Below are 21,343 nucleotides of genomic sequence, written 5' to 3'. Positions count from 1 at the left end.
GGGGGAGGCGGCGCCCTTGGCACTGCGGGGAGCGCGAACAGGCTGCGGTAAAAAGAGGGAGGCCCCGCCCCTACAGGGGCCGGGGAGTCTCCCGAGGCAAGGCAGGAGGGTCGGGGTGGGGGTGAGGGGGAGCTGAGGCCCTCAGGGCGAACGGAGCGGAGGTGGATCGAAGGTGGAGGGGTCTCTTATCGGTGGTTTCTCCGTATCCCGCGAAAAAAACCGAGATGGGCGAGATCTGGTCCCAGAGGTGGGTGGTCTTAAATAGGGAAGCTGAGGCAGGTCTGAGAAAGATCCCGTCTCTCGGCTCCCGGAGAAGAGGGTCCTGGATGCGCAGGGGCTCAGGAGAGAGGCTGGCGGCCGAGGGTGGCGGGCAGGGGGTGCGCCCGAGGTCTGGGTGCTCTGCTGGAGTCCGCGTCCGCGGCTCCGCAAGGCTGGTCCGGAGGAGGGCCGCCTGAAGGACGCCGCGCAGGGGGCAGGCAGGGAGCAGGCGTCCGAGGCGGTGGGGGGGCCGTCCGGGGTCCCCAAGTCCTGCCTCCTCGAGGGGCGGCGTCGCGCCAAGCGGTCCCCGCGCCTCCGGCTCCCAGCAGCAGCGGAAAAGTCTCAAAACTTCTTTTCCTCTTCTCCCGACCAGCCCGTCCCTCCTCCCGCCCCTCCTCCCCTCCCCGCAGTGGCGGCGGCGGCGGCGGGGGCGGCGGCGACTCGTCTCGGACTCCGGGGCCTCGGGCTGCTCCTGCGAGACTTCTTCCTCGCTCCCGGCCGCGGCCGGCCCAGCGGGCGGCTCGGTGCCGGGGGCGGGGTGCCCCGGAGGGGGCGTCCCCCCTGCCCCCGGCCGGGGGCCTCGCCGCCTGGCGGATCCGCAGCGGAGGAGGGGGCGGGACAGCCCGGGGCGCGGAGGGCGGCGGCGGCGGGGACCGGCCGGGGTGGCGGGGGTTTTGAAGCCGCCCCGGCCCCACCCAGGAAGCGCGTGGGGCGAGGGCGGCCCCCAGGGAGAAGACACAGGGGGGCCGGGCCACCCTCCTCATCTCGCGTGGGCGGGCTCCGAGGGGGTCCCTTAAGTCCTGGCGGGAGGGGGCGGGCACCCCGGCTCCGCCCCACGAACGGGGTGCTGCCTCCTGGCGGCCGAGCGCTACCAAAGTGGGCGACCGGGATGTGTGTGGTTTTGAGGGCTGTGCCCGGGTCACCAAGAAAATGAAGACCTGGGCTCAGAGGGTTCAATCAGAGCATAGGGACGCAGGAGCAGAGAAGGGGCACAGAAGAGAGGGACCCCCAAGGCGTGGGGGTTGTGTCACTGAGGGGCACCCGGGGTTGGGAGGGGGTCAGAGATTGAGGTTGAGGCAGAAGATGGGGGAAGCCTGAGGATGGAAGGTGTCAGTGGGAGGGTGGGGCAGGGACGTCTGACAGATGATGGCAGGCAGAAAGGCACCCACACCTGTAAGACTGGCTCTCCTTTATTGAGCACTTACATGGGCAAGCAGCCTCTGTGACCCTGCACACTTACTGCCCCCATTTTACAGCGGGGAAACTGGACCTAGGAGGACAGCCACTGGGCTGGAGGTACAAGCCGGGACATAATTGGCATCATGCCTAGACTGGGGTCAGGTCTGAGTCTCTAGAGCCCATGGTGCTGATCTCTGTGCCATCCTGCCCCTCATGGGTATCCAGGGATGTGGGTGGGGTCCAGTGGTGGGAGGCAGGGTCAGCACTCCACACCGTAGCGATCAAAGTGGCGCAGCAGCAGGCCCAGTTCAAGGTGCACGGTGCCACCAGCAGCCGTGTGCAGCCGATAGCGATCGGCCCCACTGTAGATGGCGTCACCATGCAGCAGCTGAGGCCCACCACCCACAAAGGCCCGCGCCAGCTGCTCCTGCCAGCTGCCCAGTGGCCGCCAAGTGGGGCAGTCCAGCTGGTGGGTACCTGGACTGCTGGGCACATGGCAAAAGCCATAGCCTTCAAGCTGGCAGCGGCCAAAGCTATCCTGGGACCACACCTGGAGATGGAGCCGGGGCCAGCCTGCAGGACAAGAGGGAGGCAGAAAGGCAGGGATGGGTGCAGCTCTCCCACTCCTAGATCCCCACTTCCCTGATCCCTACTAGAGACTCCAGGCCCAATCCCTTCCCCCATGGTTTCTGCCCCAGCCTTGTCTCTGTACTCCCATCCCCATGCAACAACCAAAGGGACCTTTCTGAATTCATGTTCCTCCCCTGCTCAAAATCGTTCCATGGCTCCCCAGTGCCTTCAGTGTAAGTCCAACATCAACATTCAAAAGCCCTTGGATCTGTCCTCTGCTGAATTCCCTCTCTATGGCCTCCTCCTCCGGTTCCCATCTCAGGACAACCAGTCCCCAGGTGAGCACCTTGGGCCTTGTCCTGGACACCTCCCTCCTCCCCTCCCCATGGTCCATCCTGTCTTCTCTGGGCTCAGAGCCTTCTTTCTTGCCCTCTCCAATACACCTTCTACCTGCAGCTGAAGCATCTTTCTCCCCCTTCCATAGGTTTTCCAGTGTCCTCAGAATACAGCTCAGCAACTCAATCTAGTAGGCAAAGCCCTTGGAGATCCAGCCCCATTTCACCCTCCTTCCTGAGCCCCTCTGTGCTAGGCCCTATTCTAGAAGTGGTGAACAGAACAGATAAAAATTCCTGCCCTTGTGTAGCTGACATCCTAGACAACGAATGTATTAAGTAAGCAAATTATAGGGTCTGACAGATGGTGATAACTGCTCTGGAGAAAAATAAAGCCAGGCAGGGTGGGTGTAGGGATGCAGTTTTAGAGAGGGGGTGATCAAGAAAAGCTTCACTGAGAAGGTGACATTTCTGTGAATACTTAAAGGAGGGAAGGGTGTGGGCCATTACCTCTAGGAAGAGCATGCCCACAGAGGGCACAGGTGCAAAGGCCCTGAGGTGGGAGCTGCCAGGCTGCACCAGTGTGGTTAGAGCTGACTGGGAGAGGGAGAGAGGAGAGGAGGTGACATAACCAGACGGCACAGGGCCTTGTGATCCACAGCAAGGCTTTTATCCTGAGACAGGACAATGGAGGGTTCTGAGCACAGAAGGAATGTGACCTAAGTGTTCACAGGGAGACAGACTATGGGGATGGGACAGAATACCTGTGACGAGGCTACTGCACTGGCCCAGGTGACAGGTGGACAAACCAGGGTGCTAGGGGAGCAGGAGGAGAAGTGGTGGGATTTAGGATGCATTTCAAAGGCCAAGCCCACCACACTTCCTGATGGACGGAGTTGGGAGTTGATAAAAGAGGAGGCAAGGATGATGCTCACATTATGAGGCTTAGGGTCTGAAGAGCTGAGAAGACAATTGCCTGCCTCACCCTCCAATGCATCACCCAAGGCAGCCAGGAGGATTTAAAAGGGAAATGACTTGTCAGGCACCTGCTGTGGCTCCCCAGTGTCTTCAGGGTGTGGCCTCTGCTATGTGGTCTGGCATTCAAGGCCCTGCACGGCCTGTCCCCTGTCCCCTGCCACCTCACCTTCTACAGTCATCTCAGTCCTCCAAATGCTGATTCACCTTCCACTTTGAGCCTCCCACACACAGCTCTTTGCCTGGAACCCTCTTCCGTCCCACTGCCTCATTAGCTGCTGGTGGCCCTTTGCAGTAAAGCTCAAACATCCCCTTCTCCAGGAAGCCCTCTCTGAGCTCCCTGTCAGAGTCATATACCTCTTCTGGGCTCCCATTGCCCTCTAAGATCTCTGGGCTGCCACTGTCTGGGGACAGCTCTGTCTCCCCCAAGGGATGGCAAGCCCTCTGAGGACAGGGCAGGGGGCTGTCTCAATTACCTACATCTCCCCGACATCACACAACACAGGCCAACACAGGGCAGTCACTCAGTAAATATTATTTGTATTGTTGAAATATATGGAATATTTACCTAGGCCATTTCCTGGAATCCACTCTTCTCCAGTGATACAAATTTTCCACCAGAAAAAGTTTTCTGATACCCTTCCTCCCCCGCATACTCATTTCCCCTCTGAGCAGCCAGAAGAGCCCTGCCTGCCAGCAGCCACCAGCCGCCCTCTCTCTCATAACCCCCACCCAGCTTCCTTCTGGAAGGAAGATTCTCTGGATTTGTCTCTTTGAAAACCACCTCGCCTCTCCCCCTGGTCCCTCCCTTCACCCCGCCCCGTCCCCCGGGCTGTTGCCCTCATCCAGCGCACTAGAGCCAGCCTAAGGAGACCTCAGATTCAGCCCCTCCAGGGCCAGGGCCCCAAAGGGCATGGAGAGCCGGGACAGGACTTAGTCTCCTAGTTCCTGGGCAGAAACCCACCTTGGAGGCCTTTGGTGGCGAAGTGCAGGTCGATGGGGTGGGACCAGTAAGCCATGTCCCCTACCTGGGGGGTGTCCACCTGTGTCTGGCCCTCCCGCACACCAGATAAGAGCTTCCATGCTGCTCCTGCAAGGAAGGGTGGAAGCCATCAGGAAGGAGACACCAGCGTGGCTAGGGGACCCTATTACTCCCTGGCACTGGGGGCAGGGGGTTAAAAAGCGTGGGCTCTGGAGCCAAAAGTCTGGATTAAACCCTGGCACTACTTCTGCCTGTGAGACCATGGGTAAGTTACCTTTCTCTGCCTCGGTCTCCCCATCTGTAAAGTGGGTGTAATAATAATGCATTCCTCATAGTTTTGTGGGAAGATTAAATGAGCTAATGTATGCAAAGCACTCAGAACAGTGCCTGGGCACAGTGAGTGCTAGAGAAGCACTGGCTATCATTTTATTACTCTTCTCACCCCATGTTTAGAGGCCCAGTGCAAGGACTAAGAAGGGGCCAAGGGTGTCCTTCTTGAGCATAAGCACATCACAAAAGGTGCATGATAAGAGCAATCCTACTGAAGGTGGTAATAATAGCAAACATGCACTGAGTGCTCACTAAATGCCAGATGCTGGCTAAGCGCTTTAGTAATTCATTTAATCCGCCTCTAGGACTCTTAATCCCCCCAGTTTACAGACTCTCCTCTGTAGCCCACAAGGCCCTGAAGGGCCTGGCCTGCAGCCCCCTTCCTGACCTCAGCTCCCAACACTCTCCCCATGCCTCACCACCCTCGAGCCTCACTGCTCTGACTTTTGCTTTCTTCCTCAGGGCCTTTGCACTGACTGTTCCCTCTGCCTAGAAAGCTCTGCTCCTAGATGTCCCTATGCCAGGCTTGTTTTTATGCTTCAGGGATCAGCTCAAGAGCCACTTTCACAGAGGGTGCTCCCTCACCCTCCTACCCCAGACTAGTCCCTATCACATCATTGCATCTCACTTTGTTCTAGTACCCTACCCCAAAACTAGTCCCTATCACATCATCCCATCTCACTTTGTTCTAGTACCTACCACTACTGGTAATCACGGTCTCTCTCAGTTCTTTACTTGCTTATTTATTGTCTGTCTCCCGTGTGAGCCCCAGGAGACCAGAGATTTTGTGCAGTGCTGGATCCCCAGGACCTCAAACCCACATCTTGGTACACAGAAGGTGCTCAATAAGTATTTGTTGGACAAATAAGTGATCCTAGGAGATGGATGTTAATATAATTCCCATCTTACAGGTGAAGAAACAGACTCTGAGAAGGAAAGTCACTTAACCATTCATTGCACAAACATTTATTGAATACCTACTGTGTGCCTAGCACTGTTCTCTATGCTAGGGGTACAGCAGGACTACACAGGCCAAGGTTCATGGAGGAGCGGGATTCAAACAGCTCTGACTGCAGGGCCCAAGCCCCTTATCTAACTCCCCCTGAGCTCTCTGCTGGATTAACTGCCCCCACCCCATGCCCCCTGAAATAATAAAAATTAGGTCAGTTATTGCTCCCTTCTGGGCCAGGTAACGAAAGCACCAAGCTTGAGTCAGGCTCTTCACATATAAGATTTCCCAACACCCAGATGAAGAACAAATATTCCCACTTCCTGGATGAGGAAACTGAGGATCCTAAGAGGGGACAGCACCTGTCCAGGGTCACACAGCAGGTAAGTGGTGAGGTCCAGACTGGGAACCAACTCTGACTCCAGAGCCTCCGCTCAGCTGGAGGGTCCCCATTTCCCAGGGAATCTCAACAGGCAGTGCAATTGCAAAGGAGGCGGAGCCTGAAGACATGATGATCACATCAACAGCCACACTCATTTATCTGTGCTAGGTAACACCCCCAGGGCTTTACAAACAAGACCCCATCCAGTTTTTATAAGAACTAGGAAAATACTCCCTGAGTACTTGGCTAGGCCAGGCCGCCTTCTAAGTGCTGCTATTATTTAGTGCTCAGAACAACCCCATGAGGCAAGTATTGTCATTATTCCCATTGTACAGACAGGGAAATCGCGGCAAAGACAAAGGCCTACAGTCACATACTTAATAAGCACCACCTGGTTTTGAACCCAGGTGGTTTGTGCTCTTAAGCTCAACACTGCCACCTCTTAGTTGCTATTAATTTCACTTCAAACAAGGAGACCAAGCCTCAGAGAGGTCAAGTCTGAAGGCTCCCAAACAATAGGCCAGGGAGTTAGCATTTAAGCTCAGATCTGGTGGCCAATGGCCCCAACCATTATACTACCTCTGATGCCAACGCATGGAAACTGGGGCCTCCAAGGTCTCTCCTGGGTCTGTGTGGATGGATTCGGACAACTGCCAGAACGGGGTGCCTACATTCTCACAGGTAAGTATGAATACAGAAGGGTGGCCTCTCCTCAGTAAGAACTCAATAAATGGACACTGTTATACAAAGAATTAAGATGAAGGAGGGACCCAGGGCACCCTTATGACAGTGAATGAAGTTCCGTGGGGTCAGGCTGCCTAGTGTTTTGAGGATTGGGAGTGTGTCGAGGGGGCCAGCCCTGTATCTTTAGGGGCTGTGTGTTCAGAGGGTGGGAGCAGCAGCCTCCAGGGATGGTATGGGAAGGGATAAGAAGGGAGCCTGAGACTCACATGGACAGAGTGGTCAGGGAGAGGGATCCTGAGAGCCGATGGAAGATGGGGATCAGGCACTGGGCCAGGGGCTCAAGCAAGGCGGCTGGAGCCCTATGCTGGGGGTCTGGGTGAAGAAATGAGCCAGGTCCGGGAATACCTGTGTGGATGCCCCACTTGCAGAAGAGACTACTTTCCGAGAAACCGGTGGCCCCCCTGATCTGCCCGATCACGTGCACCTCAGCCATGGCCCTGAGAGGGGGAAAATGTAATCACAATCTTGTTTCCTAAGAGTACTATTATCCCCGCCTGACCGATGGGGAAACTGAGGCCCACAGGTAGTATGCGGCAGTGGCACGATGCCAAGCTAGTTTCGTGAACACACAGGCTACGATCTTATCCAAGATCTTAACTGCCTCTTTAGGAGAGCCCCGGAAAAATTAGGGAGAAGGAGGGTTGAGCAGAGTTGCTGGCGTCTAACTTCCCGCCCCTAAAATAACCTCTTCCTCCCGCTTGGAGCAGCAGAAAGTACCGCTCTGGGAGCCTAAGGCTCTTTCCACAGACACAAAAGCTTCGCCTCCCGCGTCTGATTCCCCCCAACTTCAAGCTCCCTGATGCGCATGCGTGTTAAGTGCAGGGCCGCCTCAGCCCCGCCTCCAGGCCCACGCATGCGTTATTCCTACCTCAGAGCCCCTAAAGATTAAGAGGGCGAAAGCGGCCGTGGGACTGGAGTTCATGGGACTGACCTGTCCCCTCACCGCGGACGCTGACTTCCCAGGCCTGGCTCTCGCCTCTCCCAGGACCTTCCTGGCCGCGAAAGATCTGAGGTGCCGATCCCTCAGAGGCCGCGCCTGCCTGGAGCCCGAGCTCCCTGGCTGTTGCTGGGGCAACAGCTGCCTCCTCCTAAGGCTTTGCACCCGCCCTGCGGATCGCTAATTGGCCCTGGCGACCCTCGGGGGGCGGGGATAAGCTGTGATGGACGTTTCATCTCCCCCTCTCTCCATTTTTAAGGAAAGCGTCGCTGCAGCCGCAGCCCACGGTTGCGCCATCTGGGCGTGGCCGGGCAGCGCTCTGTTGAGTCGAGCCTGAGGAAGTCCGAGCGCTGTTTCTCCTAGATACCCTCCTCAAAACGAATCCGTCGGTGCTCCACGCCCCACAAAACTCTCCCAACCAGCACTGCAAATCAGCTGAACTAGGGCCAAGGGGAAACCTTCTTCAAGGCATTATGTGCATTCCCCTGCCTCATAATGAAAATAAAAGCCTTCCTCATTCAACAGAGTCGAGAAGTTGGGGAGGGGGTTTTCCTTCCCTTTTTAGAGTTTCCCAGTCTCCTCAACAACTGATAAATCAACTTCCTTCTCAGAAATAATGCCCAGTTCTAAACTGTTATGCTGATTCTGAGCAAGGGCGGGGCTGTGGAGGAAGGGGTATGAGAAATGAGGAACTGAAGCCCCTGCAGAAAACGAGGCTTTTGAAGACGGGACTCTGCCTGTGCTATCTTATGACCATGCACGGCTCGAAGTCTCAGTTTTCCCATCCGTTTAATGGGCTCAAGGAGACTGAGTCAGAGGTTTCTCAACCTCTAAAGCCATTTGAATCTTAATTCCCAATTTCTCTAGCCCAGATCAGGAGTTCAAAGGGAACTTATTACCTTACTTTTTAGCAAAACAAGTCTGCAGAAGTTACAGTCATCAACTCTAAGTTAGAGGGTGGGGACAACATTTCAAAAGGATAATATTTACATAAAATAATTCAATAGGCTAATATTCCACTAATGGATATATTTGAAATCTACCATTTATTGAGTGCTTTCTCATTATCAATCCCTATATGCTAATCATTTTGCATGCATGGTCTCCTTCAATTCTTCCAGACATCCCACAGGGTAGGTGGTATTATTAATAATAATTTATTTAAAATGAAGAAAGTCATGAAAAGATGCTCCACATTGCTAATTATCAGGGAAATGCAAATTAAGACCACAATGAGATATCACCTCATGCCAGTTAGGATGGCCAACATAGAAAAGAATAGGAACAACAAATGCTGGTGAGGATGTGGAGAAAGGGGAACCCTCCTACACTGCGGGTGGGAATGTAAATTAGTTCAACCATTGTGGAAAGCAGTATGGAGGTTCCTCAAAAAAACTAAAAATAGAAATACCATTTGATCCAGGAATTCCACTCCTAGGAATTTACCCTAGGAATGCAAGAACCCAGATTGAAAAGACAGATGCACCCCTATGTTTATCACAGCACTACTTACAATAGCCAAGAAATGGAAGCAACCTAAGTGTCCATCAGTAGATGAATAGGTAAAGAAGATGTGGTACCATATACACAATGGAATTTATTCAGCCATAAGAAGAAAACATATCCTACCATTTGTAACAACATGGATGGAGCTAGAGGGTATTATGCTCAGTGAAATAAGCCAGGCGGAGAAAGACAAGTACCAAATGATTTCAGTCATCTGTGAAGCATAAGAACAAAGCAAAAACTGAAGGAACAAGACAGCAGCAGAATCACAGAACCCAAGAATGGACTAACAGTTACCAAAGGGAAAGGGACTGGGGGGGGATGGGTGAGAAGGGAGGGAGAAGGGAAATAAGGGGCATTATGATTAGCACACATAATGTAGTGGGGGTGGGAGTGGGGCACGGGAAAGGCAGTATAGCACAGAGAAGACAAGTAGTGATTCTATAGCATCTTACTATGCTGATGGACAGTGACTGTAATGGGGTATGTGGGGGGGACTTGATAATGAGGGAAATCTAGTAATCATAATGTTGCTCATGTAATTGTATATTAGTGATACCAAAAAAAAGCTGCTGACATCAATAAAGGCAAAAAGCAGGAAAAAAAAGTCAAAATGAAAAAAAAAAGAAGAGGAAAGTCAGACAAATTTGGCCTTAATTGATCTGAGTTCTGACTCTGTCCCTAAGCCTTATGCTCTCCACGTCTCTGCTCTCCTGCCTCTCTTGAATACATGTCTCCCGGTATCAAAAGAACGTGGAGGCTGTGTGTGGGTGTCACCCTAGATTCCATCACTTCCCACACATCCCATCAGCCAGCAAGTCCTGCTAATGCACCTTCTTAAATGTTTTTTTCTTCACTTGGTTGCTTACCCACTGGTTGATAATAGCGATTAAGAAAATGGTTCCCAGGTCAACTGCCTGGATTTAAGTCTTGGCTCTGCAAGATTTCTTTGTGACCTTTAGCCTCTCTGTGCCTCAGTTGCTTCCTCTGTAATGTGAGAATGAATCATAGGATTGTCAGGATATGACGAATTAATGTGTGAAGCTATTTTAAAATACGTCCACAGATTCTCTGACACTCCTTCTTTCCATAGGTGGAGGCTAATTCCTCTCCCCTCGAGTATGGACTGCACTTACTTGATTTTAACCAACAGAATAAGGCAGAAGTGTTGCTGTGTCACTCCTGAGACTAGGTTATAAAAGGCATTGGGGCTTCCTCCTTGCTGTTGTCTTGGGTCGATGTCTCTGGGGGGTGGGGGGTGGTCAGCCACCCTGCTGTGGTGGCAGTGAGGCAGTCAGTGGAGAGACCCAACTGGGGAAGAACTGGGACCTCCTGCCAACAACCAGCACCATGTGAGTGGCGCATCTTGGAAGCAGATCTTCCAATGCTGGTCAAATCTACAGATGATTATAGTTCTGCCAGCATGCTGACTGTAACTTCATGAGACACCCTGGGCCAGAACCACCAAGCTAAGCCATTGCCAGCTTCCTTACCAACAGAAACTATGCCAGATGGCACATCTGTTGTTTTAAGCCACAAGTTTTGGGGACTAATTTGTTACACAACAATAAATAACTAGTACAAATACATAATGAATTTAGGACAGGGCCTGACACATAGGACGCACTACAAATGTTTACTATTATTGATGGGCTTTATTGTTAATGCTGCTGTTCTTGTTACTGAAAGGCATATTTTACATATTCTACAACTCCCCTTCTCCCTTCCCCCCAGCAACCACCATTCTTTCTGTCTCTATTAATTTGACTGCCTTGGTATCTCATATAAGTAGAATCATTCAGAAGTTGTCCTTTTGTGACTGGCTTATTTCATTCAGCTTAACATCCTTAAGCTTCATCCATATCATAGCACATTTCAGATTTTTCTTACTGAATAACAGTCACCCCATTTTCTTTATCCATTTATCTGTTGATGGACACTTAGGTTGCTTCCAACTTTGGCTGTTGTGAATAATGCTGCTGGGAACATGGGTGTACAAATACCCCCTTTAAGACCCTGCTCTCAGTTCTTTGGATCATATGCCCTGGAGTATAATTGCTGGGTCTTACGGTAATTCTATTTTTAATTTTTGGAGGAACCGCTAGAGTGTTTTGCATCATGACTGTACATGTTGTTTTACATTTTGCTTTTTTCACTCAGTGACATATCTTGGAAATGTATCCGTCAGTATGTGAAGGTCTCACTTTCTTTAAAAAAAGCTGTTTGAGGTATAATATATGCACAGAAATATACAGGAATCATAAATGAACAGCTGGATTAAATTTCATAAACTGAACACACCTGGTAACCAGAACCCAGCTCCAGAACAGCACATGACCAGCCCCCCCAGGATGCCCTTCACGCCTCTTCCGGGATGCCCCTACTGTAACCACTAACCAGACTTCTAACAACATGAATTAATTTAATTTGTTTTTGTACTTGTTGGAAATGAAATCACACAGTATACATTGTTTTGTGTCTGCTGTCTTTTGATCAGTGTTTTTGCTTGTGAAATCCACCCATACTGTTGCATGTTGCTGCACATCTTTCCTTCCAGTTGCTGTATAGTTCCCTCTGTGTGAAAATGCTACCGTTTATTTATCCACCCAGTAACAAGAATGTGTCATTTGGTGGACATATGCTGGCATCTGGTTGGAGTGGAACTGCTGGGTCATAGGATATATTCAGCCATAACAGAAACTGCCAGATGGTTTTCCTGGTGTTTGGACCGATGTGCTCTCCCACCAGCGGTATATGAGCTGTCCATCCTCTGCATCCTCACCAGAATTTGGTGGTAGGTAGTCTTTTTCCTTTAGCCATTCTGTTGGGTGTGTATCAGTATTGCATTGTGATTTTAATTAGCATTTCTTTGACGACTAGTTGAGTAGCTTTTTAAATGTTCATTGTTCCCTTGGATTTTCTCTTTCGTGAAATTTTTGTTCAATTTTTTTGCCTGCTTTTCTGCATACAAACACACACACACACACACAGGTATACTATATTCATAACTCATTATTTTTAACAGAACAAGGGGATTCTCCTGTGTAACCCTAATACTAATTTAACATTTCCTCAGTATCAATTTAACATTGATACAAAACTATAGTCTAATTTGTAGTTTATACTTAAATTACCCCCATTGTCTCAATATCATATGTTAACACGGTCTGCTGTCTATCCCGGGTCACACTTTGAATTTAGCTGTCATCTTCTTTAGTCACCTTTACTCTAGAACAGGTGCCAGCTTTTTAATTTTCTTGTTATTGTTTTGGTTTTCATTACACCAACATTTTTGAAGAATACATGCCAACTATTTTATGGAGTGTCCCTCAATTTGGCTTCATCTCATGTTTTCTGATGATTAGACTCAGATGAAACATTTTAGGCAGTAAACCCTCAGAATTTATGTTGTGTCCTTCTCAGTGCATGTTGGGTCGGGAAGCACATGATGTCGACTTGTCCCAATACTGGTGATGTTAATTTCTATCACCTGGTTAAGGCTATGTCTGCCAATACTGTCCACTTGTACTATTTTTTCCGTTTGTAACAAATAAGTAACCTGTAGGAAGATCTTTGAGACTAAATAAATATCCTACTCCTCATCAAACTTCCAATCAACAGTTTAAGCTCCCGTTTATGGTCCTGACTGTCATCTCATGTTTAATATTCCAGGACCATCATAAATCCTAAGAGGCCTGGGTTTCCTGTGACCGCTTGCAATGGGTAGGGTTGGGGGGACTGCACCAAGCTAATGCTGGCCAGAGGAATTAATCTCTGTGGTGGCCTAGGGGGATGAAGGGACTCAAACAGCTCAGAGATTCCCTGAAAATCTGAGGCTGGTAGGCATTCATGCCCCTATCCCATGAATACGTAATGGAAGTCTACTTTGTGCCAGGCACTGTTCTAGGCCCTGACGCACATCAGTGAGCAAAAGAGATTGAATCGCGGCCCTCCTGGAGCTGACAGGAATGTGGGAGCATTGAAGTAACAAACAGACATACATATTTCATAGTGGCAAGCTGTATGGAAAAGCAAGCGGACGGGAGAGAGAGTAACAGGGTATCTGTCCCTGATAAGGCGATCCTGCTCCCTCTCCATCTCATCTACCTTCCTGGGGGTCTCCCCGCCTGTCGTCTGCCAGAAACTCTGGCTCAGCCAAGTGCACTTGCAGGCGCCATCTGCTCTCCATGGGAATGGGACCTGTGCCAGCCCCAGCGTCTGGACCCTTGGCACAGAGCCCCAGCACCCTGCAGCGAGGGAACTCTGGCTGGCCCCACCTCAGGACGGGAATCCTCTAGTTTGGCAGCCTGGGACTGGTGAGATGGAGGGCTTCTAAGAAGGGGAAGCCAGTGCAAGCTGGGTGGGCTCCCTGAAGGAGGTAGAGGCCTGCAGTGAGGAAAGTCCCTTAAGCAGACTGATGGTTGACGGGAGATGGATAGATAATGGTACTCATAAACACCATCAAACACATTCAGAGCATCTACTTTGCCAGGCTTTGGGTAAATAGTGGGCATTTGTTATCCCGCGGAATCTAAGTGCGTTTTATATGTCATCACATCCAAGAGGCAGGTGATATTTACCTCATTTTCAGATGAAAAGATTGGGGTTCAGAGAGGTGATGCCACAGTACAGAGGTCACACAGCAGGTGCCTTGAAGGGCCTGAAAAGGAACTCTTCAAGAAAGATCTGCGTGGGTCCAAACACTGACTCAGAACCATCACGTGTTAACCTGAAAATCAGCACAGCATCCCACCCCCTGCTCCTTCCCACTTCTTTCCCAGGAAGCCTTCACCCCACCTTCTGCCCCACCTCCGCCCCAGATTTCCCCCCTCCCTTTGGGTCAGCAAGAAACAGCTCTGGGTCACAATCTGCTGCTCTTAGCTCCAGTTGCTTACCTTGGCCAAGTAAGCGCACAGCTCTGAGCCTCAGTTTCTTCATCTGCAAAATAGGGCTAGAAATAGAGCTACTAAAAGGAACCAGCGCGAGGATGACGTAAAGCCTCTAGCCCTGGGGCTGGGCCCTCTGAGCTCAGGGAACTGGAAGCGAGCCCTTAGGCAAGCAGCTAAACTCTCTGCGCCTGTTTCCTCCGGGGAGCAGGACAGAAAGCGATAACGCCTCTCCGATCCTTGAGGAATAAATGTGTACGCGCACGTGCAGAGCACTGAGCCGGGCGCACAGCTAGCCGCTGTTGCTGTTATTGTTGGACAAACAGGGTGGTGGCGTGGAGGCGGGGCCAAGCCGGCAAAGCCCTGGAGAATCGGGGCGCCACCTCCTACACCCTGCCGCTCAGGAGCCTGGGCTCGGGGGAGTCAGGGCCCGCTGTGATCCGAGACCCCGGCCAGCTCCTGCACACGCGGGGTGGCTGGGTCCCGCTTGGGGCGGTGACTTCGGCCTTCAAGGCCCACTCCCCGGCCGCCGGGGGCGGAGCCCGGAGCCCGCCCCCTTCCCCGCCCCCGCTCGCTGCGGGCCCGGAGAGCGGAGAGCAGAGCCCTCGGAGCGCGCAGACCCAGCTCCAGTGGAAGCGCGGGGCTCAGAGGTCCCGGCATACGAGAGTGGGTACTGAGTGAGGGGCGCAGGTGAGGGCACTGACCCTTCCCCGGGTTCTGGTGTTGGGATGGGGAGGCAAACCCTTGGAGGGGAAATCGGCTCCAGCCAGGTATGGAGTGAGGGCTGGAGGCTTGGGGGCTCCCCAGGGTGATCGTGTGGCAAGAATATACCTGTGGTTGAGTGGGTAGGTGTGTGGTGGGTTAGGGATGTTACAGGGAGTTGTGCAAAGGTGGGTCCTGTTAAAAACAGAGGTGTCGGGGAGCTGGTGGGTGTGCAGGGAGTTGTGTGGGTCATAGGTGTACGTGGAGTAGGGGAGGGTGCGTGCGTGGACCGCGTGTTTGGGGCAGGTGTGCCAAGGAAGTGACGGGAGCAAGGGAGAGCGTCCCCAGGTGCGTGTGAAGGAAGCCTGTGCATATGTGTGTGCGTGGGGGAACCTGATGTTGGGGCATTAGGAGTGTGCAAGGAGTCACTTGGCATGAATATATAAGAAGGTTGGGTGCTCCAGAGGGGTGTTTCTGGAAGCTGATGCTGTTTGGGGCAAGTATGCAAGGAGATGAATGCGCAGAGGGGGAGGCAGGTGTTGGGCCCTGCCCTGGTGTGTGGCAGGGAACTTGGGTATTCAGAGAGTGCAGGCTTGGGGGACACAGAAGTGTGTCGGCTACAGTGAAGTGCAGAGCATCACTGAGGATGAGTGAGGGAACAGGTATGTGAACTCAGGATAGGTGTGTAGCTCACGGGGCAAGTGTGTAAGAGGCTATGGAATAAGTGTGCAACACTTGTGTGGTTTTTTTTGTATCATTAATGTACAATAACATGAGCAACATTATAGTTACTAGACTCCCCCCATCAAGTCCCCACCACATACCCCATTACAATCACTGTCCATCACTTGTCTTCTCTGTTATATTGCCTTCCCCATGCCCCACCCCACATTATGTGTGCGGATCGTAATGCTCCGTTTTCCCCCTTATCCCTCCCTTCCCACCCAACCTCCCCAGTCCCTTTCCCTTTGGTAACCATTAGTCCATTCTTGGGTTCTGTGATTCTGCCGCTGTTTTGTTCCTTCAGTTTTTTTTCTTTGTTCTTATACTCCACATATTAGTGAAATCATTTGGTACTTGTCTTTCTCTGCCTGGCTTATTTCACTGAGCATAACACCCTCTAGCTCCATCCATGTTGTTGCAAATGGTAGGATTTGTTTTCTTCTTATGACTGAATAATATTCCATTGTGTATATGTACCACATCTTCTTTATCCATTCATCTACTGATGGACACTTAGGTTGCTTCCATTTCTTGGCTATTGTAAATAGTGCTGTGGTAAACATAGGGGTGCATATGTCTTTTTCAAACTGGGCTCCTGCATTCTTAGGGTAAATTCCTAGGAGTGGAATTCCTGGGTCAAATGGTATTTCTATTTTTAGTTTTTTGAGGAACCTCCACATTCCTTTCCACAATGGTTGAACTAATTTACATTCCCACCAGCAGTGTGGGAGGGTTCCCCTTTCTCCACATCCTCACCAACACTTGTTGTCTTTTGGATGGTGGCCATCCTAAGTGATGTGAGGTGATGTCTCAGTATAGTTTTAATTTTCATTTCTCTGATGATTAGCGATGTGGAGCATCTTTTCATGTGCCTGTTGGCCATCTGAATGTCTGGTATGTGGCTTTTGTCTGAGGAGAGAGAAGCCCAGAACTGAATGTCCAGACCCCTGAGTTCTCTTCACAATTTGGGCCAGCCTCTTTTACTCTCTAGGCCTCCATTTTACTATCTGTAGAGTGGGTCTGAGCATCTTTGAATTAACTAGTCTCTGCCTGGAGTCTCTCCAGAATCAGGTGTCAGGGGAAGGAGGAAGGTGAGACTTAACAACTGGTCTTTCTTTCCCTTACATCCAGTAAACCACTCCGGAGCTTCTCCCCAGCCATGGACAGCCCCAGTCTTCAAGCGCTCCAACAGCCTCTGCTGGCAGGTGTGGGCTGCGAGGCCCCAGACCAGAAGCCTGGCGAGCCTGAATGAGGGTCCCCCTTTTGAGGGACAATGTTTGCCGAATCCTTGAGGGGTTGGCATTTCCTACCACCACCTCTTCCCTCTGTGAGAGCTGGTCTGAGGGAGCCAGGACCCCCTGATCTTGAAGTAGGAGCAGCAGACCTCAGTTGGAGTCGGGGGTAGGGGGGCTGGAGGTGAATCCTGCTGGGAGGGCCATCTGGTGGGCTGGTCGCCGGGGCATCTGCCTTTGGCCCGGAGTGTCACTTCCCAACTGGATGTGTGGGCTTCCTTAATTTCCACTTGCAATTTTTCCTCTTTACATTTCGGCTGGTTTCTTGACCTCTGTATCTCCAGATTTGTCTCATTTTTGTTTTCTTGCCTTTGGCTGTCTTCCCTTTGATTTTGGACTCCCCTGGTCTCTGTCTGTCCATCTCCCTCTAGGGCCAATGCACCTCTGGCCTTTGTTGGCCCTGGTCTCTTTTTTTTTCCAATTGTCACTTTTTGTAATTTCTCATTCCTCATACACATTGTCAAGCTTGCCTTTTATTTTTTTAAACATGGCTTTCTGATTACAATTGCTGTATACAAAATCATCCTGAAACTTAGTAGCTTAAAACAACAATTGTTATTATCACATGTGGTTTCCATGGGCCAGGCATCTGGGAATTGGGAAGGACGCAGCTGGGTGGTTCTGCCCTCTGGGTCTTTCATGAGGTTGCTATCAGCCAGTGGCTAGAGCTGAAACAGGGGCTGAAGCAGCCGGGGGCTGGCTGGGTCTCTCTCTTCGTGTAGTCTCTGGGCTTCTTCTTGGGTTACCCCACGCGGGCTGGTTTGGGCCTTCTCACGGCACGGCAGCTTCAGGACAGACTCCTTCGAGGCCTCAGCCTCCAGGATGTGTTGCTGCGAAGCAGAACCTGCCTCACCTTTTCTGACTTATGCTCGGAAATCATGTGGCATTACTTCCACTAGTCTATCAATTATGAGTCATGGCCTGCCCTGACTCAAGGAGAGGGGACACAGACCTCACCCCTAGATGGGAAAAGTATCAGTCACACTGTCAGAAGGGCATGTGGGGTGGGAGAGAGTGTTGTGGTTATTTTTGGAAACAGCTTGCCACTGTGTGCCAGTAAGCCTGCTTCCACATTGTGTGTGTGAGAGAATTCCACTGTTTGAGGACTTCGAGAACCTGATTTCTACTAGTTCTTATTCACGGTTCCTTGTATGCCTGGTTATCTTTAGCTGTATGCTGGTCATTGTATTAAGAAAGTTATTTTTAGGGAAAATTATTTTGAGGCCTAGAGTGGGTAGCTTTCTCCAGATAGGATCTGGCTTACATCTGTCAGCTGCACGCGGCACTACCAGTTTGAGATCATCTTGGATCGAATCCGAGATTTAAGAGAGGCCTTCCCTGTTCTTTTGACCGCTCTTGTTAATTTGGGATTTTCTTTTCGGCTTTACATTAGTTCCTTAAAATATTGTAAGTTATGTGATGAGGATTTAAAAAATTAGTTATCTAGAAGGCAGATTTGTCCTGGTAATTTAGGCCACCACAGCTCTCTCTCCTAATCTCCCATTTTTTTTACTGTTTTCTGTCCATGTTGGTGTGTATCTCCACTTTAGAGGCTTTTAACTGAGATTGTAAGCATTGTAGTACCCAAGATTGGACCCGGGAATTCCTTGAAATTGAACTCAAAATTTTGGGTATGGGTGGGGGCTCTTCTTTGGAAACAAGGCCTACAGCTTCCACAAAAAGGAATCCAGGATGTAGAAAAAAAGTGTCTCCTGTAATATTTTTCTCTCTTGGTGTCTCTGGGGGCTGTGGGGAACAGGACAGTGGGCACAGATGCCCACCCAGGCCTTCTCCCACCCACAGGACATGTCGTCCAGTGACAGCGAGCGACTCAGGCTGGGATGGGGGCAGCCTTCTCTCCCCGCCGACCACCTGGGCTTGGCTATCTTCTCCATGCTGTGCTGTGTCTGGCCTGTGGGCATCGCTGCCTCCTGCCTGGCTCACGTCAGTCTGTGGGCGGGGCTGGGAGGGGACCGATATGAGCAAAACGTATTCAGAACAAAAGGAAAATCATAAAAGCCATGCTGGGCAGGGGTGGGGGAAAGACGGAGGGGATTTGCTGGAAACGTTCAGGGGTAAAATGAAGTGTCACCCAGAGCAGCGCTGAAGGACCTGAACTCAAATCCTAGGTCCGCCACTGGAGATTTTTGCGCAAGCCACTTAATCTCCCTGTGCTTCATTTTCCATCTGTAAAATGGGGGTAATTCCTACCTCAGGGTCACTGTGAGGATCAAATGAGGACAGTGTCATGTAGTGTGCACTTACGTTTATTCGTCCCCCAGTATCCCCTCTGCCTGACCCACAGTAGCAGCTCGCCATTTGTTTTTGGAATATATGAATGCGAGGGTGTGCCGGCTCTGGGAGGTAACAGAAGGGTCTGGGGCTGTGGGAAGCAGGGTGGGATGAGGGGACGCCTGAGTCACTGCTGCCCACCGCCTCCACAGACGAACAAGGCATGGGCCAAGGGGGACGTCTGGGGGGCAGGGGCCACCTCCCGCTGCGCCTTCCTGCTGGGGTCATGGCCATCAGGCTGGGCTGGTGCACTTATGTGGCTGCCCTGGTGACCCTGGCCACCTGCCTTGCCTCTCAGGACCCGCCCTAGCTGCCCCCGCCCCTCAGTGTGAACCCAGAGGCAGCAGCACATCCAGGGGTAGAGGGGAGAATCCGGCAGGTGCAGGAGGCAGCAGGGGTGGCATGGCATCCAGAATCAGGAGTGACACGGCAATCCCTTCCCTCCACCCGGCTGCTGCAACATGAGATTAAACACCACACACTCCTGCAGCCCTGTCTGCATGTGGGGGGAAAGATAGAGGGCGCTGGGGTTGCCTGAGACCAGGAAGGAACAAGCCAGGGCGATAGGCTGTCCCCAAGAAGCTCCCAGACACCTCAAAGCTGGAGATGGGGGATTCAGAGCGGAGGACGAATTCCAAATTGCAGAATGTTCTCTGCATAGTGTGGGGCGTCGGTGGAGAATGAAAGGTGGGTTCCAAGTCCTGGGTGTCAGCTGCATACCAGCGGCCCAAGTAAGTTCTCTTGGAGCCTCACTTTTTCTCATCTGCGAAGTGGGGCTGCTTTTCTCTGAGATGTGGTGAGGGCCCAGTGGGTCACACATGAAAAGGCAGCCTCCCTCTGAGCTCTGGAGCTCAACTCTGACGGCTCTATGCAACCAAAGGGGGGCAGACTTGGGACCACGGGCTCAAATGACAGGAAAGCTCTAGTCTCCATGCTGTGGCCCCCTTTCCTCTGCTGGCTCCGTCCTGTGCAGGTTCCCACTCCTGACGGAGGACAATGGTGCAGGCACCCAAGAACCTGTCTCAGGAGCCCCAGTGGGAGGCAGCCCTTTGGGAACCAGATGGGCCGAGCCTGAGAGGGCAGAACAGGAGCAGCTCACTAAGTGGGACCTGAGGCCACCAAGCAATGCAGTGACAGGCGGTTTGGCTCACTCAGCTTAGGGCCCTTCTGGCGCACCTTCCTGGAAAAAAGCGCTCCTCCCATGTGGCCTCCTAAGCGTCTCATGGAGCATCACTTCCTATCCATATTTATGCCTTTCCTTCTTGGCTACTGGGGATGAAAATGACACCTGCCCAAAGGGGCGTCTGTGGGAACTGGGTGAGCTGGTTCAGGACGTGAAGCATGCAGCAGGCCTATCAGGCGTGTCGTTTTCATCATAAACCCCCAAACATCAGCAGCCCACAAGAGATGGGGACCATGTGGCTCTGCTGTGGGACAGTCACTCCTTGTGGGATGCTTGCATGTTCTGGGCTCCTGGCCAAGAGGTGGGGGGTGGAGGGAGTCAAATGGCAACTAAAAGTGCATCCACCTGGTATTTCCATAGGCCCCTCAAGGCGTGCTGACACCCTGGGCTGAGAACCAACACGCCTTGGCCATCTCCACTTACAGGTGGCGGGTCACGAGTGTGCTGGCATCTCCTCAGGTTGAGCAGCGAGGGCCCTGGGACTGGACTGAGCAGGACCCTGGCTCCACCAACTGGCTGGTGGCCTCCTGCACCAACTGGCTTCCAAGTCGGTTTCTTCATCTTAAAAAAGGGACCATAACCACCTCACCTCGAGGGGTTGTGGGCCGGCTGTGGCAGCACTGAGCCAGGCTCCTCGCCAAGGCTCCGTGTGCTGTGCCCACTTCCTCCCATACCCCTCGTCCCTCACGTGCTTTGCTAGTCGCACTGGCCTCCTGGCTGATCCTTGACGCTCTGCAGCTCAACCCCTGGCTGCCTCCTGGGCTTCCCACGGATGCACCCCTCTCCGTGAGCACATCCCTGACTGATGCGTCAGGTGTGCCCTTCCCAAGCCCCTCTTCCTGCTGTTTGTTTGTAATATTTATCACTACCGGGCAAACACCAATTTTTGGTTCATTGCCCACTGCTCCTCAGCCCTGAGCTCTGGGTCCCAGCCACCGCCAAGTCCTCAGCACCCCACAAGGCCTGCACACAGGGGGCTCAGTAGATATTTCTCAGGCTGAATGGATTCATTCAGTGCATGCGCAATCCTTGTAGTGCCTCCCTGGGGCAGCCGGGGTCTGTGACCCCAGGCTCAGGGGCCCCTGCAGCTGCAGGACCACAAGCTCACCAGGCCACACAAG

General features: G+C 52.1%; 1 protein-coding gene across 1 annotated transcript; it reads right to left on the bottom strand.

The window, feature by feature from the left end:
* Positions 1–1,432: 1,432 nt before the first annotated feature.
* B9D2 (B9 domain containing 2) lies at positions 1,433–14,420 on the bottom strand. The gene is made up of 5 exons (XM_073225252.1): positions 14,040–14,420; positions 13,725–13,830; positions 7,047–7,138; positions 4,279–4,404; positions 1,433–2,010 (listed from the first exon to the last, which is right to left on the bottom strand). The coding sequence occupies exons 2-5, from the start codon at positions 13,727–13,729 to the stop codon at positions 1,697–1,699; spliced, it is 537 nt and encodes a 178-aa protein (XP_073081353.1). The 5' UTR covers positions 13,730–13,830; positions 14,040–14,420; the 3' UTR covers positions 1,433–1,696.
* Between the last annotated feature and the right edge of the window lie 6,923 nt (positions 14,421–21,343).

Source organism: Manis javanica, chromosome 17 (assembly GCF_040802235.1).
Source record: "Manis javanica isolate MJ-LG chromosome 17, MJ_LKY, whole genome shotgun sequence".
NCBI classification, from domain to species: domain Eukaryota; kingdom Metazoa; phylum Chordata; class Mammalia; order Pholidota; family Manidae; genus Manis; species Manis javanica.
Note: the sequence above shows the minus strand (reverse complement) of the source record. Positions and strands in the feature narration are given on the sequence as shown.